A 19,746-nucleotide genomic window follows, 5' to 3' on the forward strand; every position below is an offset into this window, starting at 1 on the left:
TCCACTTTCCTCTGCTAACGTTTTGCAGCCAATATTGAAACCTGCTGTGTCTATCAGAGAAGAGACAACAATAGAGCAAGACAATGAAACCGAGCTATTTTCAGCTGTCTTCAGAACAAAGGAGCAGTGCAAATTTGCCTGCTCCTCCTTGGGGAGTTTTTGGGGATTGTAGGAAAATTCATATGGCAGGAGAACCCTTTGACCTACTTCTCACATGCCCAACTGATCTTTTATGGAACAACAGTCCAAAAGATCAGCTTGTCACAAGACAGGACTGGCTTGATGTTTTTATGTTTTGTTTGTTTGTTTTTTAAAAACCAATAAAAACTTAAATAAAAAAAAAGATTCACTTCAGCTCTCTAAAAGCTCATACATTCCATCAAAGTGAAGGTCAAGTAGCGGCCAGAGGTGGATCTTCACAGGTGGATGACCAATCAACAAAGCAAGGCAAAGAAGTGAAAGCTGTTGATCTCTGTAATGTTATGCAATTAGCCGTTTGGAGAGATCACACTAGCTTCTTATGTTAGCATTTAGAGCAGGCTTGTCCAACCCGCGGCCCATGGGCCGCATGCGGGGGCAGTAGCGGTGGCGAGGGAAGAAGCGGCGGCGGGGGTGGCGGCGGGGCAGCAGCGGTGGCGGGGGAAGAAGCGATGGCGGGGGCAGCAGCGGTGGTGGGGAAGAAGCGGCGGCGGCGGCGGGGCAGAAGCAGCAGCGGTGGTGGGGGAAGAAGCGGCGGCGGCGGGGCAGAAGCCACGGCGGGGCAGAAGCAGCAGCAGTGGCGGGGAAGGCTTCTGCCCTCACCACCGCTGCTGCTTCTGCCTTCCAGTCCTGCCTCATCCAGCCGGGCCATTTGCAGGAGGAGAGGTAGGCGCGAGGCGGGTGAGCTTTCTTCCCCCCAAAAAAAATTTGGCCCGAAAATAAACCATGATAAAAAAACTGTGATAAAAAAATCATGATAAAAATAAATAATTTTTAATTAATAATAAATAATAAAAACATCTCACTAACTTCATTTCGAAATAAATTTAATATGTTAACTATGTTTTCTATGTTTTTTTGGATGATCAGGTATCGTTACTGTTATTTTATTTTATGTGCGGCCCAAACCAAATTTTCATGTTCTAATGTGGCCCAGGGAAGGTGAAAGGTTGGACACCCCTGATTTAGAGCTTGTACATGTGATGGGATGCAATTTTTTTGCCCCAGAGAACAACCAGCCAAATTCTATTTTCTTTGGTGCAGGGCTACCAAAAGACAGCTAAATTCTAATTCAGATCCAACTTTGTCACTCACAGCATGTTCTAGGAACTGTAAGTGACCTCAACAAGTTCCAACCTAGATAAGACCAACAACCTCTCCTTTCATGTATTTCCCATTCATTGGCAGCTCTCAGAAGTGAGGCTCTCATTTGCCTTTCTGTGACCTTTGTTTTTAATGGAGACGCAAAAGGATCCTGAGGGCAGCTGAAGTGAATTCAAATTGAAATCAATTCATGTGTTTCTCAATTAACAGTTTAAAAACGTAAGTTCATTTCTGTTGTATGCAAACAATGCCAGCAGGGTTGCTCATTTTCTTTTCCTGAGAGTTCTGTGGATCTAAAGGTGCTGTATACTTGCTCTGTATCATATGCAAAAACTCTGTATCATGTACAAAAAAGAATATCCCTGGGAGCATTTTCTGGGAAGCTCATATAGATGTTCCTCACCCCTGCTTTCCAGAATGGGTTTACATGGGGCAATTCATACCATGATGCTATACCAGAAAATGCCCCCCAAGATACATAGACATATGGGACGCCAAGTGACATCATAAGCATCATAGCAACATTATGGAAACTCTGAAATAATGTGCAGCAGATATTACATAATTCACATCCACTGTGTGATGTTATCATGATGCTTGTGGCATCCACCAGATGCTAATGTTATGCCAGGGAGTAGAAAGGGAGCCACTTGACAGAAGGATGGTTTCAGATGCCAGAAAGTTTTGCTCACATTGAGAGAGGAGGAAAAGGCAAGTACATTTTTGAGAACGCATGGAGGGACCCGAGGAAAGATTTTGGAGTAGCAGTATTTTAGGGTGTTCCACAGTGTCATGGACAAGGGACCCAGGAATGCAGACTGTCTGCTGAAGGGAAGAAGAAGGGGCCTTCTGGAGAACCTAAATACAGCCCATCTGTAAATCTTATAACAGCAATGGCGGCACCTTCTGGCCAGGAGCAGACCATTAAAATTATTGCCTTGCTTAACCTCCAGGAACTGCTAGAGCAGAGTCCTGATGGAGGAATGTGCTTAGAGGGAGATGACTGGTGGGATCTGGTGCAACACAGGGGTCTTGAGCTCCACCAAAACCCCCAACACACATTTTAAACATTTCAAAAAAAAATCCTCCAGAGGCACCATTGCTTCCTGCCACATTTCTTGCGGGTTTTAGAAGTAATCTATAAAGGCCCACCCCATCTCTTTGATTCCATATGGGTGCAAAGGCTACGAGGCTGTTCACTCAGGACCCAGTGAAGAAAGAGGGCTTCAATTGGTACTAACTCTCCTCTCTTTGGCATAACATAAGCAGTGGAAACAAACAGTGGGGAGGGGGGAAGCCAGAAACACCTGAAAAAAGCTGCTGAAAAACGCCACTGCCTGATTCTATTAAGACAGAGGTCCCTGGCCTGCTAGTTTAAGCAAAATAACCTGAGCAAGTTCAGTTCACATCTGAATTGGGACAAAATATTCTGGCATATGGAACTCCTGGGGGAATTCTGGGGTGTGGCTTTCCAGCACTTGGAGAACTGAATGGTGGAAGAGGAGAAGTCCAGCGAGTTGGTTTCATTCAGTTCAAGATCACATTGCAATGGAGGCTTCCCATCCAACACCAAAGGCTCACGAGTGGAGTTGGCCAAAATACTGTCAGCCTGATTATTTGTCCATGTTCTTCCCAGATTGAGCTGGAAAATAGAGAAAGAGATAGCTCAACAGTTCTCATTCTAAGCAGAGGAGCTGTTTTGCTGCAGACAAAATTTGAAGAATTCTTTGGCAGCAAGTTAAAATCTACTCAGTAAACTGTTGACTGTCAAAATGTATATTGCTCTTGACTTTAACAGTTGGACTTTCCACTGTGAAAAATTGGGCAACTAACTAACATTCCACCATAATTGAGGAGAGTTCCGAGGTCAGTTGCCCAGAGAATTTGGTGGTTTTTGTGTGTGAAGGATGATCTTATTTTTTTCAGAAAAGGATATTCATGTGAGAAAGCTGTAGAAGATGAATCTTGACAAATTTGAACACTGGGCTCTAACTAACAAAATGAAATTCAATGTAGAGAAATGTAAAGTCCTACGCTTAGGCAAGAAAAACCAAAAGTACACATATAGACTGGGTGAAACAAGGCTAAATAACAGTAACTGGGAGAGGAATCTTGGAGTCTTAGTAGACAACCAGCTAAATAGGAGCCAGCAGTGTGCAGCAACCGCCAAAAAAGCCAATGCAATGCTAAATTGCACTAACAGAGGGATATAATCAAGATCAAGTGAGGTACTAATGCCACTCTATAAAGCCTTAGTAAGACCACACCTGGAGTACTGCATCCAGTTTTGGTCACCAGACTCTAAAAAAGATATTGAGAGACTAAAAAGAATGCAGAGAAGAGCAATCAGGATGATTTGTGGACTGGAGACTAAAACATATGAAGAATGGTTGCAGGAACTGGGCATGTCTAGTGAAGAGAAGGACCAGGGGAGATAGGATAGCAGGGTTCCAATATTTGAGGGGCTGCCACTGGAGGAGGAGGTCAAGCTATTTTCCAAGGCACCCGAAGGCCAGACGAGGAATAATGGATGGAAAATCAACAAGGGGAGATTCAACCTGGAAATAAGGAGAAATTTTCTGACCGTGAGAACAATCAACCAGTGGAACAGAAGTTGCCGTCAGAAGTTGTGGGAGCTTCATCCCTGGAGGCTTTCAAGAAGAGGCTGGACTGCAATTTGTCAGAAATGGTATAGGGTCTCCTGCTTGGGTGGGGGGAGTTGGACTAGATGACCTATAAGGTCCCTTCCAAATCTGTTAAGATGGCCAGGAAGAGTAGACTGGTCCCCATGTTTCAATTATTTTGAGGGAATGGATGGGAATCATGAGTCTTAAGAATTTTGTGTCTTTTTTCTTCCCCAACCTGGGAAAATTCAACCCAGTGTGGCAGGCAGATCTGGATAGATTGAATGGAGCCTTTAAACACCAGCCACCAATGAATGGATAGAAGAATGGACAGCCTCTCATACAGTTCTGGAAAGCGACTGGTACATTTTCTGAGCATTTAGAACTCTGAATTTCAGTATCTTCACAATGAGGCTGCATGGGGTCTGCAGAACATTGCAGCCAAAATTACTATTTTTCCAAATATTACATTATAAGATAGTATTAAAAATAATTTTACAATCTGGGCAAGGAAGAGCAGGTGGTAGGTTTACAGTACCTTTAGGAACAAATGTGAGAGAACTGCTAAATATTCAGAAACGAGACTGGCCCTTTTGGGGGCCATCGTCGAGGAATTCATGGCCCAGGCCATTCCCACACTTGCCACATGAGACCTGCAAGGAAATTAGAGGGGAATTAAGAATAAAAACTCTGCTGCTTCTATACAAAGACCCTTTTCCTACAATCAGCTGAAAAACAGAATTATAGCCCATAACAGAGAGTAATCCATGTCTAATCCCATAGTTTTTCTACAATGTTTATTCAGAAGAAAATACTATTTCCTCTGCAGCTTATGACTTTCTTCTTCTAATTACTTCCTTACTATTAATTCTCCTAGTTCTTTTGTCTCCCTCCTGGAAGGCAGTCTTTGATTATAATATTTAAGCAGTGATCAAGACGCTTCTAATTGAAAATATGGTATCTACAAAATATCTCAAAAGCACTATACTGTTTTTGAAACACAGTTACAAAATTTCATAAGGCTTTAAAAACCTGGCTATGTGTCTGACCTTGAACCCCCGAATGAGTTAAGAGTGACATTTCTTGGCTTTTCTGACAATTAGTTTTATATTGCAATTTTCTCAGCTGCTGTAATTTATTTTGTACAGTTTTTGTTTTAGAATTTAAACAGTTGGAATCGCTTGTCTGTGATGGGCATCTATAGAAAATAAGTAAATTCAGATTTTGAGGAAAAACCTGTAGACCCGATATTAAAAAAAGAAAAGGACAAGAAATGTTTAAACTGTAATCCACACCGGCACCAACACCGGCTATAAGAAGTAAGTAAAACATGAGGATAATTCTACCTCATGCCATTATGAAGAAAGATGCCCTGTTAAAGAAGTTGCTTGCCTTCTGAATAAACAGATTCTCTTCAAAGCCAAACCTTGGAAACAATCCCTACAATTTCAAATGCAACTCTGGGCATCAGTAGATTTACCAGCAAGTTTCAGCTGCATTTGGGATACCGATTCATGCCAAGCTTCGACTCAATTGAAGCAAGTCCTCACCTTGAAAGCTCCTGGGCGTTCTAAGTACTTGGAGATGCTGTCGCTGTGAATAGGATGGGTAAAAGCTGGCCAAGGGGATGAATGAAGGAATTTGGACTGGCTGGAGAATAATTCATAGCCGCATTTGGAACAAATGTATATACCTGTGAGCAAAGATGGAGATGGGGAGGAAGAAGAATATATATGATGTGGAGGAATTAAATAGGCACACATTCACAGGAAGGCTGGGGTGCGGAGGGAAGCATGTCTCATCTCAATATCAGCCAGAAATTATTTGATAACCATCACAGGTTTTCTAGAAAGTTGCCATTTTTTTTCCTTCTGTACACATTTCTATTGGCAGTTATCGACTTACGACTGGTCACTTGGCAACTGTTATGCCGGATCCCTGCATTAGGCAAGACCCAGTTCTGAATTCCAATGCCCATTCCCCACAGTCACATGGCTGCATTTTGGGTGATTGGCAATTTGCAAGATTCCAGTCATGTGACTGCCATTTATGATTTACCTGGAAATTGACATTTATTTTTGGTTTCTGGCAAAAACTGGCTCATGATGAAAAATGGGTTTATCTAATGACCATAGTGTTCCCTTAACAAGTTCACATATATAACTGCTACATAAAAGGTTGTAAAATTAGATTGGTCACAGTGACCTGCTTTACAGCTTTCATGAGTTATCCTAATCCCCAGGCTTAGCTACTGCCATAAGTTGGCTACCTGTAAATATTTTCATAGCAGAGAAGGAAAACGAGATCTCAACAAAACCAACATGGTTGCATAAAAACAAACTGAGAGGAAAAAAGGACAGGTATAAAACACCGAAGGAGGGACATATAAACTAAAACAGAATACCAGCAAATAGCCCAAATCTGAAAGGACAAAGTCAGGAAGGCAAAGGCTCAGAATGGCAAGCTAAGATTTGCAACAAATGCAAAAAATAATAATAAAGTTTCTTTCAATATGCAAAAAGCAAGAAAAAAGTTAAGGAAGCAATCCATCCACTAATGCAGGGGTCTCCAACCCCCGGTCCATGACAAACTTGAACACTGGGCCCTGTCCAACAAAATGCAATTCAGTGGGGAGAAGAGTAAGGAATTACACTTAGATGAGAAAAAAACAAATGCACAGGTATAGAATAGGTGGTACCTGGCTCAACAGTAATAACTGTGAGAGAGATCTAGGTGTCTTCATGGAAAACCACTTAAATATGACCCAGCAGTATGCTGCAGATGTAAAAAGGCCAATGTAATACTAGGATCCATGAATAGACGAATAGTATCAAGAACACATGAAGTATTAATACCATTCTACACTACTAATAAAATCAAACCTGAAACTCAGTGTTCACTTGTGCTCACAACACAAAAACAATATTGAAGCTCTAGAAAGAGCGTAAAAAAGAGCAACAAAGTTGATAAGGGGTCTGGAGGCTAAACCATATGATGAATGTTTGAGAGAACTAAGTACGTCTACTCTAACAAAGAGAGGGATTAGGGGTGATATACTGTAAATATTCTCATAGCAGCAAAGGAAAACGAGATCTCAACAAAACCAACATGGTTGCATAAAAACAAACTGAGGAAAAAGGGACAAGTATAAAACACCGAAGGAGGGACATATGCCTTCCAATATTTGAGGGACTATCACAGAGAAGAGGGGGTCAACCTATTTTCCAAAGCACCTTAGAGGAGGACAAGAAGTAATGGGTGAAAGTTTGTTAAAGAGAGAGCCAACATGAAATTAAGGAGAAATTTCCTGACAGAACAATTAACCAGTGGAATGATTTAAGATCTGCCTTGGGCAAGGGGTTGGACTAGGACCTCCAAGGTCTCTTTCAACTCTGATTCTATCATTCTAGTTGTCTGAAAGAAAGAGCAGTTCTCAAGACAAGAGATCTCCGTGGGTTCAGCTTCAAGGCCATGAAGGAGATGGCAGGGAATCCACTGGAATGTGGGACATTTGAGAAGCAGCGGCCATGGGTTGAGATTGCTTCAAGAAGAGTGCTTCAAGAGTGTTTCATGAGGAACCTGGATTCTCATGTTGGCAAAGAACAATCAAGGGTTAGTGCAGCTTCATTATAGTTAAGAAGCCCTGTGGTGCAGTGGTTAGAGTGCTGTATTGCAGGCTAATTCTGCCCACAACCAGGAATTTGATCCTGACCAGACTGGCTCAAGGTTGACTCAGCATTCCATCCTTCCAATTGGTAAAATGAGGACACAGATTGTTGGGGACAAGAGGCTGACTCTGTGAATCACTTAGTGGGGGATGTAAAGCTCTATGGAGCAGCATATATGTCTAAATGCTATTGCTATTAAAGATTAATATTAAGGATAACATATCCTGTGTCTGAAAAGACTTAGATTTTTTGGAAGTGGGAAAACATTTGCTCAAAAATATAATAATTAGCTGAGCAACACCAAGCCAATTCTAATTTGCACATATAACCACATACCCCAGAGCCAAAACTTGCCAGACTCTGCCGTGACTCTGCAGTTAGGACTGCAGAGCCAGAAACCTAAACTTAAGTTGGTACTGGACAGATCTGTTTTTTCTTTTGCCTGGGAAGAAGAGTAAAATGACAAACGTAGGGAAACCAGCAACTGACACAATTTTGACTTCTTTGTTACAGGAAGCTATGGGAAATGGTGGAAGAAACTATTTTATTCTTGAACATGAAGTGGTGGCAGAAATCAGGGCCTGTGAATATGCAATCAAAGAAGGAGCTGCTGGCCATCAGGGAATGAAGGAGCCACCAGAAACAGAAAGTGAGACTGCAGGCTGGAGATGGCAACTCTACAGCAACAGTGGACAATGCAGAGATGAGGGTTGGAAGGTTGGGAGGTCTCTTAGCTTGACGATCTGAGTCTTCAATAGTGTGTGAGAATGAAAGAAGCCCCAAGAGGAAGGCCCAAATCATTAACTGCTGTCGGAAAGGAATTCTGTACTGTAAAGAGCCAAACTACGATATAAAGTTAAAAAGAGTAATGAATTTGGCATACATTTAAGAGAAATATCTATCTCCATAGAATGCTTTTGAAATATTATCATGAATGAAAATAATGGCATTATTGTCTCTGTTGCTATGATGATTCCACAAGCAGAGGGATTTTCTTGCACAAGAGGATGACAAAGGCTGCAGTATATTTTTAGGAACAGATTTTCCAGATATACTTTGGGAGAGCAACAATCCTGATGGGCCAGAGGAACGTTACTGCAATGTTAAAGCAAAAGAGTAAGGCAAGGAAACAGTGCTGCATCCCATAATATCTGAACTGCTGCACCCAAATTTGGAAATGCCCATGAAGTGGGAGAAGTAGCTTTTAATGGAAAAACTCCCTTGATACCCAAGGAGGCTTCTTAAAAACAATACCGATCATTTTAGCTTTTGCTTTTGCCTCTTGACTGTCAGCAAATAGCAGATTGCATAAGTGGATCTGCCCATGCTGAAGCTTCCCCATTTGCTTCATGCTCCAAGATAGCAGTTTAGGAGCATGTGGGAGGCCTTTCTGGTATAGAGAAAATGCCTTCTTTCATGATTAACATATTAACATAGAACTACTGCCATAAACTGGGTCTCCTCAGGATAAACAGGGAAGGGTGAGGTATTTTGTAACTTTCTATCATGGATCTCCACACTGGAGGAGAGTTCAGAGGAGGGGGGGGGGGAGAAAGATGAACTGGGTCCTGGCACCGCAGGGGAAACCAGTATGGAGAGGCTAGACTAGGGAGCTCAAGGCTCCAGCTTGAGGGAGCAGCCCCAGCGGAACAATCAGCTGGCCAGCAGGCTGAGACAAAGCTGAGGAGCTGCAGCAGGTCAGCCTGGAGGCTTCAGGGGAAGAACAGCAGCAGCTGCTTGAGGAGGAAAAGGTGGGGTCCACTCTTCCAAGGATGTGCAGGGCAGAGAGGCGACAGGCACCACCCTGGCTGGCCAGATTATTGGCAAGGAGGCAGTCCTCCCCATTGTGAGGGGCCACACCAGAGTTGCCTATTCAATCCCACCCAAAGGGATGGGCGTTGCTGGAACAACCTGATTCCTGCTTCTCATGTTCTGCCTCATGTTGAACTTTGGACCTCTGGTTCGTGCCTTGACCCCAACTCTTCCCTCGTCCAATGCCTTTGTTCTGGCCTCTGCCTGGCTTCGGGAATTGGGACCGTTCCTTAGTAGTCCCGGTGGGACTTAAGAGGGGCCGTGGGGGGCTTCTGTTATTCAAGAGCTGGGAGCTGTGCGCGCGAGCACAGCTGCCCACTTGCTCCCGTCAAGCCCGGGAAGCTTCTGAGAACTTTCTCTTCCTCAAGCGCCGATCAGAGACAGAGTAGGGAGCCCGGGGAGGTGAGGGTTCCGGCTCCTCCAGAGCCACTGGGGCATAAAAGGGAGGGGGGGGGGGGCTTGCAAGATCCTGTCCATGAGCGCCATTCGTCGTCCCGCGGACTCCCTTTCCTCCTCTCCGGCCCTGGAGGGCTGGCGCACGCCCTCCCTGAGCATCCGCGATGGGGACGTTCGCCGGGTCTCGCCCTGCCCTGCCTCCTAGGGGTGTGGTCTGCTTGAAATAGACGGGGGGCTTTAACACCAGACGACCTCCAATCCCCCTCGGGATCTGGTCCAGGACACAGGAGCTCCGCCCCTCCCACCTCCCCAGCAAGGTCTCCTGCCTGGGGAGGGGGTTGCAGGTCACCAAAAACTTTCCCGACCTCCGACTCCTTTGCTTTCCGGGAAATCCCCCACCCCACGACCAGCAGGGAGCTCGGCCGGACGCTCTCCGCAATCTGAGCCGCTGCCGAAGGCGCTTGGAGCCAGGCTTCCCCGCCGCGCTCTCGCCTTACCGGCCTCGAAGTGGCCCTGATAGTCCTCCCCGCCGAAGAACCTGCAGAAAGCCATGGCTGCCCCGCCCGCCTGCTTGCTGGCCCGCCTGCCGCCGCCGCCGCCGCCGCTGCTCCGGGCGCCCCCTTTTAAGGGCGGCCGCCGCTCCTCCTCCTCCTCCTCCTCGTCCTCCTCCTGCAGCGACGAGGGCGGCAGGGGGCGGCGCTGCGCAGGTAGCGCCTCCCCGGCGGGCGGCGGGGCGGCACCGCTGCTTCTGGGCTGGCCCCGCCGGTGGGCTGCGCTTGAGGAGGTGGCTGGCTTGGTGCAACAACCAAAGGGGCCCCGTCGTCCGGGGCGGCTGCGTGCTTAGAGTTGCCCAAGGGGGCCCATTTGAACCGGGGCGCGGTCCCCTAATGGCCTCTTGCAGCCCTTGGGGGAAGCGCCGCCTTTCCCCGGCCGCTTTCTACGGGGCCGCCTCCTTGGAGAAGGCCCGGCGGCCACCCGAAGGCGGGCGGGCCGGCTTGTGGCAGCGCCGCTCGGCCCGCCCGAGAGTGGAAGGCCTTGCCGCGCAAGAGGCTCTGGAAGCGGGAAGCCGAGGCTCCTCCGTCGCGCTGCTGCCCGAGGCCGTTTATGACCCTTCGGAATGGGGAAGGCTCCCTCTGGTTTCAGAGACGTCGAAGGGAGTCCCACTTGCACTGTATCTGCACTGCCTCAAGTACAAGCACCGATCTTGCCGTCTGGCTCAGTCATTTGGTGGGAGGTTTCCCGCCAATGTTCTCTTAGACTTTGTGTTCCCGGTTAGTGTATCTCAAAATGGGAAATGGTTCGCGATTTAGAAAAGGCCACCTGAATTTCCAGCTTAGCATTTGCATTTGGCGGAGGAAGATGGAGCTGACACATTTCCTTAGCTTCCTTTATGGCCTAACACCAGCCAACGGTTTAGAAGGTCAGGAAATCTACCTTGTACAAATAGGGGATAATTTACATTACATGGAAGCTAAACTGATTTCCAATAACAGATTTTCTTAGAGATATTGACAGACTGGTCACTGTAGTATGGACACTCATGATGAGCTTTATTAGTTCCATTTGTTGTTGAGTATAAAGTAGAAGAAGTAACAAATATAAACAGATTTGATTTTGGAATCTGAATAATCCTGCATTCATACCGGAGATTATTAGTATTAATTACATCCTGATGGGTAACACATCCATTCATGGCAATGTGGAAAATCCTGTATCGGGCATGCAAATAGTATTACAATGTTTGGGGACTACTATAGCGCAGCAGTGTACCATGTGAGATACTGACAATATCTGTTTGCACATCTTGATCCACGATCCTCCGCTCTCATCCCCTCAAGGGTGGCTGAAGATAAACATTTCTGGGATGGAAAGGTTAACATGCAAGATCCTGACTCTTTTTGTTTTCCCAAGGATGAATACTGTGCAGCAATATAAGATGGGCTGGAGAGGATGCCCATAAGGTTGGTTTTAGCCAGAATCTGGGAGGAGTCCCTAAAACAGAGCATGGCAGACCAGGGAATCCTGGGAGTCATCTTAAAGTTGAACCGTCCTGAGGAGGTGAGCATGTTTCTGTTAGAGCCTTAGGGGCCAAGTATGCCATTCTTATTAAGGATTCAGGAATTTTATTTGAATAAGCCTCTATTCAAAAAGCCTCTATATAAACATAGCTGGGTACAATATAATATCTGGCCCAAAACGCTGCTAGGACAGCAATAGAACTTGCATACTTTAATGGTGGCTTTAATGATGTTTGACTTTGCAGTAAGCTCCCACTGTCCTAGCAGGTAGAAGACTGAAAACTAAACCTAGCTCAAACCATTAATGTTCCACCTGGGAGGAATCTTCAAGCATTTTCTTGAGGACACCTGAAACTTTGCTGAAAACAATTAAAATTAAATGTCACAGACCAAGGTATTTCTTCTATTGCTGAGATGTTATTGAAACATGACAAAATCACTAAAAGAATGAAATGGGTTGGGTTTTTGTTTTTGTTTTACAAATTGTTCAAAGATCAGGGTGATCCCAAAACAAGTAGACGCAGGGACAGTTTTTTCCCCTGGTGCCCTCACTCTGCTCAATTTCTCAAGAGTGCTGCTGTCTAATGTATATTTAGCCACGTTGTGTGATGGTAATATTATTTATCCTTATTATCTTCTTTACTCCCCCATTGGTATCATTACTAGACAAATACATTTTTAACATCAGTTAACCTCTTTTTAGCCTTGGTTTCTGAAATGTTATTTATTGGCTGAATTTAAAAAATAAGCAAAACAAAACAGGCAGCGTGAGCTGTGATCCTGGTCTCTTTGGCTGAAACAGGGTGATAATCTTTATTCTCCTCACCTTCAATGTGTGATCTCTATCCTTAGTTACCAGAAAAAATATACTTGCAAAATATGCTTCTAATAATGAACGGTCTTGATAATAATTGCACCACATTGGCAAAGATTCTGGGTACTTGACCTAACAAAAAAGCCAGAACAATAACAAGAAACTTCCAGGAAGACCATAGGGAGCAGAATAAAATCATTCCACACCAAATCTTATCCGGGCTGCCCCCACCCTGCCCAAAGTCTAGGAGAGCGGCCAGGTATCCAGTGCCTTGCAGAACATTATGACAACTCAATGTATGGCCAGGGGGAGTCCTATTCAGAAGGCAGGTGCTAACATGCTAAGCAAGCAGAGTTCAACGTTGTGAAAGAGTCACAATGGCAGTGAAAACTGCAATTAGGCAGAGCTTCAATTGCACAGTTGTACTCCCCCCAAGCTGAGTAAAGATTTAGCTGAGGCATTTGCACAACAGGCTTTCTTTTACATAACATACTAAGCTGTTAGGCAGGGCAGGGTTTTTGGGAGCTTAGTGCATTAGTATATTAGGTTACATACACACCAGAAAAGGGTACAAATCTATAATCAAAGAGTGTTGTGCAAATGCAACTAAGATATTCTCTCCTCCAGCGTTGAACAGTTGTCTAAAACCCGGGGATTAACCCCCCTCCCTATTTTGGGATTTTGGCTCTGAAGCAGAGCTGCTCTACTGGCAGGCCAAGCCTTGGAAGGGGGGGGGGGCTTGCATGTAATGGCTCCCATGGGCCACAAGGCACCTTAAGATCAGGAGCCAGTTCCTCCTTAAGCTCCTAATAGGAAGGGAAGGACTTGGCGTTTAGCTGGAAAGAACAGGAATTGCAGGCAGGGAAGCCATTTTTGAGAACATGAGCCCCCACAACAAAATCCTTACAAGGGCTCTGGATGGCCGAGTGGCCTCTGTGCATGTTTGTTTCCCTTGATGGGCTGTAGGAGAAAGAGCTGAGCACATGGCAAGTGGGGCAGAGGGAGGGAAGCTGATCCATCGGTCAGGATTGGCAGGCTCAGCTTATCTTGCTACTGATAGGCTGTGGAAGGGGGGAGGACTGGAGTGCACCATGGAGGGGGGCACTTGGAATAAGGTCAGGGGTCTAGAAAGATGCCTGTTTTTAGGACCCATCACAGTAGGACACAAAGTAGGTGGGAACCAGGACAGCCCTGGAGTTAATTTCAGTCCCTGCCAGATCATCGGTGTGTGAAAGTGATTTCTGCTGTGTTTCTCCTTCCTTTCCTAGAGGCTGCAAGCAGCATGACTCTGAATTACCTAGACTTCAAGGGGACTTGCCAGGCTCACCCCAGATTAATGGGGCATGACACTCCTCGGAAGCAGCCCTCTCCTGCAGATGGACCCAGGCTGCAGCAGCAGCAGCAGCAGCAGCCTGCACTGAGGCAGCTCCCAGGGCATCCAAAACGCTCCATGTTTGGGGCTTGAGTGCAGGGTGGCAGCCCTGGAGGGAACGGCAGCAGCAGTGGCATATGGATCCCGGAAGCTGGACTTTGATGCGGTCAAGGCACAAGCCAAGAGCATCAGGGCGAGCTACAGCGCTCCCATTCAAGCAGGGAGATAATCTGGTGGCCTGCAGCTGCCAAGCCACATGAAGAGGATCCCCGCCGTGGGGTGACCCCCAAGGAGCCTCGATCTGGGCTGGAGGGTCGGAAAAGATTGGTGAGTTTGGCAAAGATGAGGGGCAGATATATGCAAGCTTTATTTCATTCCATTCCATTCTCATTGCAGGATGCAGGCTTCAAATGTGCTCTTTGCGGAATTCAGAGGCCAAATCAGAAAAGCATAACTTCTTATTGGATAAACTGCTGCAAAGGAAAAAAAGTAGAGAAGGGTTTATAAGCAGGGAGGGATTGTGTATGTGAGTGTGATAGAGAAGGGCGACTCTAAGTATCCCACACAAGGACAAATTTCTTTGAATGTCGTTTACTTTTCATGCTAAGCAAATAACTTAGGAAAAGGAATGTGACGCTCACTCCATGAAACCTGAGAATAATGAAAAAGAGGAAAGGAGGTTGTAAACTCCCCTTTCCGAGACACAAATGGCTTTGCACCAGAGGTGATGCACTCTTTTGGGGGGTGGGGGGTAGTTTCAAACTTGGTCTGTCCCTCCTTCTCCACCTTGGGAGGGAATGCTTCCACCTATTCCCCACCAGCTGCAGATTCCCTGTTGCGCCTGGAAGTGCTGGTTCCATTCAGGAGGCAGGTTGCAGCGCCTCCTTTGCAACCCCCCCCCCCTGCCCAGTTGACCCCCTGCCAAAGGGAAGGATCTGGAGGAGGAAAGGCCTTTGTAGATGAAAGAGGTCGCTGCCTGCCCTTTCTTTAAAAAAAAATATTGGTTTTTAAAAACAAACATAAACAAAACATAAAAACATCAAACTATCTTCCATATGTGTACATACAGTGTGCCAGTTGGTTTACAAATTGTTTTGTGCTTCCATTTCGTAGTCTTCAATTACAATTACATTGCATATAATCTCATATTTTCAATCAAAAATTAAATACCTTAGTATCATTATTAATCATTTGACTATACTTTTATTCATTCGTGTTTTATAAGATAATCATAATTTACTTAGTTTATTTTATAACAGTTCATATTAACATCCCAAATCTATCCTAAAATCATTTTGTAGATATAATAAGAAAGAAGTACATCTTTATATATTTATTATTTTCTGAAAGTCTACATATTTCATTACTGTATTTTATTGTCGAACCATTGATAGAAAAGATCCCAAATGTTATAAAATTGTTTATCCTCTTGTTCTCTAATTTCAAATGTCAATCTACTCATTTCAGCACATTCCAATATTTTCTTAATGATTTCCTCCTGTCATGGTATTTTCTCATTTTTCCAGTTTTTAGCAAATACAATCCTAGCCGCTGTTAATACATTTACAATCAGGTATTTCAAGTCTTTACTATATATTTCAGGTAAAATTCCCAGTAAAAATATATCTGGTTTCAAATCTATATGTTTTTTTGTCATTTTTTCCAACCACATGTGGATTTTAGTCCAGTATTTTTTAGCATCTGCACAAGTCCACCACATATGGTAATATGAGCCAGGTGTCTGATGACATTTCCAACATTTTTCAGATTTATTCTTGAACATTCTTGCTATTCTTGTCGGGGGAAATGCCACCTGTAAAACATCTTATGCAAATTTTCTTTATATGCTGTTGACATTGTCATTTTTATAATTTTGAGACCACAATTTCTGCCATTTCTCTAAATCAATCCCATATCCAAAATTCCATATCCAAATTTCCCCAAGCAATCATAGTTTCTTTAACTTGTTCTTCTAATTTAATTTCCAATAAATATCCATACAATTTTTTAATCACCTTTTCATCAGTACCTGTCAAAATCTTATCTAAATCAGTCAATTTATCACAGAAACCTTCCATTTTAGAATCTTTATCATACCTTGAATGTATTTGCGCATATGAAAACCAATTCATCTTTATACCTTGTTCCTCTAGTTTTTGTATAGATTTGAGTTCACCCTTTTCATTCAATATTTCACCATATCTAACTGTTTGTTCCTTTTTGTATATTATAGGATAAGAAAATGCTTCAATAATCGATAGCCAGACTGGAATTTTGAAATAATATTGTCTTTTTATCTTCTCCCAGTTTAACCACAGAGACTCCTGTATATAATGTCTTCTAAAATACCTGTTTTAGTTCCTTTATACCATAAAAAAGCATGCCACCCCAACAACAAATCATGTCCTTCTAATGTCAACAATCTAGTATTTCTTAGTGTTATCCATTCCTTAACCCACATCAGATTTGTAGCTTGATAGTACAACTCCCTATTAGGCAAACCAAATACTCCTCTAATTCTAGCATCTTGCAAAAGTTTTAACTTTATTCTCGCTTTCTTACCTTGCCATATATATTTCAACACAATTTTATTTAAATCTTCAAAGTAATCTTTTCTAAGTCTAATTGGAATTGTTTGAAACAAATATAAATTCTGGGTAATATATTCATCTTGATTGTTGAAATTCTCCCTATTAGTGACAGTTGTAAATTTTCCCATTTCACCACATCTAGCACTATCTGCTGTTTAAGTTTGATATAATTATTCTCTTTTAATGTACTACATCTTGCTGTCAAATATATCCCCAAGTACTTGATCTTATTCGTGACCTGAATTTTCAGTAGGTCTGCCAGTTCTTCCTTTTGTCTTAATAGCATATTCTTTGTCAAGATCTTTGTCTTATCTTTATTAGCTTAAATTCTTCCTTTTTGATTTTCATTCCTTTTATATTCTTTTCATCTCTAATATTTCTGTTTAGCACTTCCAAAGTTAACACAAACAGCAAAGGTGATAGTGGGCACCCTTGTCTTGTTCCTTTTCTTATATTGATAGATTCTGTCAGTTCTCCCTCTATCATTACCTTTGCCATTTGCTTATCGTATATAGCTTCTATTGCTTGAATAAATTTTCTAGCAAAACCCATCTGTTCCAACAGTAATAACATGAATCGCCAATTCACATTATCAAATGCCTTCTGTGCATCTAGAAATATCAGAACCATTTGTTTTTCAGGATGTGCCTCGTAATATTCCAAGGTGTCCAAGATTACTCTCATATTGTCTTTAATTTGTCTCTTGGGCAGAAATCCATTTTGATCAGGATGAATAAAATTATTTAAATATTTTTTAAGTCTTTCTTCTCCCCACCGCCGCTGCTGCTTCTGCCTTCCAGTCCTGCCTCATCCAGCCGGGCCATTTGCAGGAGGAGAGGTAGGCGCGAGGCGAGCAAGCTTTCTCCCCCCCACACGCAAAATTTGGCCGGAAAATAAACTGTGATAAAAAAACCGTGATAAAAAAACCATGAAAAAAAAAAAATAATTTTAAATAAATAATTAATAATAAATAATAAAAACATCTCACTAACTTAATTTCCAAATACATTTAATATGTTAACTATGTTTTCTATGGTTTTTTTGGATGATCAGGTATCGTTACTGTTATTTTATTTTATGTGCGGCCCAAACCAAATTTTCATCTTCTAATGTGGACCAGAGAAGGTGAAAGGTTGGACACCCCTGCTCTAAGGTCTTAGAGGCTAGTCTTTTCATAGTATTCCTTTCCTTGTATAGTCTATTATCAAGCCTCTAACATATGCCTTCATTGTATCCCATACATTCTGAATTGATGTATCTTCTTTTTTGTTTTCTCTTAAAGAAAAAGGCCAATTCTTTCTCCATCCACTGTGTGAAGTCTTTTTCCTTTAAAATAGTATTATTTAATGTCCATCTAGATCAGTGGTTCCCAACCTTTTTTTCGCCCCGCACCCCTAAAGAAATTTCACTCGAACCTCTCACCCCCTGAAATTTAGACTTTAGGAACTACTGAACGCATTAAATATATGGTAGGATTGAATCTTTTCAGCTATGTGTGTGACGGCCACTAAATAACGATACTTAACTCTAAAATGAAAACAAAGTTAATCCATTGCATAATAAATAAAAATGCCCACATATAGCCAATATCCTATTATTTACCTGGACTTTTCTCGCCCCCCCTGGAATATCGTCTCGCACCCCCCCAGGGGGTGCAAGCACCCCAGATTGGGAACCCCTGATCTAGATCTTCTTTTTTGTCCTTTCCATTTAATTGTCATTGGATTGTGATCTGCCCCAAGTACTTGTTTCAATATTTATTTCTTGAATATTAGTTATTAATTCTGTTGACATCCATATCATATCTTTTCTGGTCCATGATAAGTGTCTATTTGAATAGAAGGTATATTGTTTAGTTTTAGCATTTCTTTCTCTCCATGTATCTTTCAAGTTTATTTCATCTACCATTTAAAAAAAAGATTTAGGGAGTGTCTTTCTGTTTTGCTTTATTGTTTTCTGTGCTGTATAGTCCAATTTATTGTCTACAATTCCATTAAAATCTCCCATCATAACTATATTAGCTTAGTCCAGTTCAATTATTTTCATATGTAATTTTTTGTAGAATTCTTCTTGTTTGTCATTTGGAGCATAGATTGCAATCAGGAGTGTTTTCGTATTATAGTCCATTATTTCCACCATTAGTATTCTTCCATCATCATCGGTATAAATCAATTTTGCTGGGGGTGGTCTCTTTAATATATAAAATCTGTTCTTTCTATAATCCACTATAAGCTCCTTGGTCTTATTGGTGTTGAGGACCAAGTTATTGTCTCCACACCACAAAAGCAACCGGTCCACCTCATCTCGGTAGGCAGACTCATCCCTCCCAGAGATAAGTCCCACCACTGTTGTATCCTCTGCAAATTTAGCAATAGCATTACTAGCATGAATGGGAATGCAATCATGCACATAAAGAGTATAGAGTAAGGGACTCAACACGCAACCCTGTGATGTACCAGTGTTAAGAATAAGGGCTGAAGAGGTATGATTACCTAATCTGACCCTCTGTGAGCATCCAGACAGGAAATCCATAATCCAAAGGCAGATTGAATTAGAAAGCCCAAGGTCCAGAAGTGTAGACACTAGTCTATGTGGAAGAATTGTGTTAAACGCAGAACTAAAATCCACAAAAAGCATCCTCACGTAGCCCCCCTGCTGTTCTAAATGAGTCAGAGCAGTGTGAAGAGTGATGGCTATAGCATCCTCTGTAGATCTACTTTTTGTGTATGCAAACTGGTGTTTATCAAATGTATGCGGAAGACCAGAAACGATGTGCCAGCAGACCAATTTCTCAAAGCACTTCATGATGAAAGGAGTAAGTGCCACTTTTACACTTAGGCAGGAAAAACCAAAGGTACAGATTAGGCAAAACGTGACTCCAAAACAGCAATTGTGAGAGGGACCTTTGAGTCCTAGTGGATGATCATTTAAACATGAGCCAGCAGTGTGTGGCCACCACCAAAAAGCTAATACACTCCTTGGTTGCAAGGTTTGGGTTTCACTAGTCTAGAGAAAAGAAGGGCTAAGGGGGGCATAATAGTATTCCAGTATTTCAGAGGTTGCCACAAAGAGGAGAGGGTCAATTTATTTCCCAAAGCACTAGAGGGCAGGGCAGGAAACAATGGATGGAAACTAATCAAGGAGAGAAA

General features: G+C 43.0%; 2 protein-coding genes across 9 annotated transcripts in view; one reads left to right on the forward strand and one right to left on the reverse strand.

Annotated features, from left to right (window-relative positions):
* Positions 1-1,008: 1,008 nt before the first annotated feature.
* Positions 1,009-10,393, reverse strand: MSRB1 (methionine sulfoxide reductase B1). The gene is made up of 4 exons (XM_026703993.2): positions 10,300-10,393; positions 5,477-5,619; positions 4,465-4,579; positions 1,009-2,944 (listed from the first exon to the last, which is right to left on the reverse strand). Exons 1-4 carry the CDS (start codon positions 10,352-10,354, stop codon positions 2,916-2,918), a joined length of 342 nt encoding a protein of 113 aa, XP_026559778.1. The 5' UTR covers positions 10,355-10,393; the 3' UTR covers positions 1,009-2,915.
* A 314-nt stretch (positions 10,394-10,707) lies between these two features.
* Positions 10,708-19,746, forward strand: part of LOC113438576 (testis-expressed protein 2-like) — a 37,291-nt gene continuing 28,252 nt past the window's right edge. For 3 of the 8 annotated variants that reach the window (XM_087912523.1, XM_087912522.1, XM_087912521.1), the window contains exon 1: positions 12,400-14,333. The gene's annotated coding sequence lies outside the window, so the exon portion shown is untranslated. Of the gene's footprint in view, positions 12,215-12,399; positions 14,496-19,746 lie in introns of those variants that run through there. The other 5 variants (XM_087912518.1, XM_087912524.1, XM_087912526.1 and 2 more) reach the window with 5 other exon arrangements.

This window comes from Pseudonaja textilis, chromosome 14 (genome assembly GCF_049901715.1).
Source record: "Pseudonaja textilis isolate UNSWEBS1 chromosome 14, rPseTex1.2, whole genome shotgun sequence".
Lineage (NCBI taxonomy): Eukaryota > Metazoa > Chordata > Lepidosauria > Squamata > Elapidae > Pseudonaja > Pseudonaja textilis.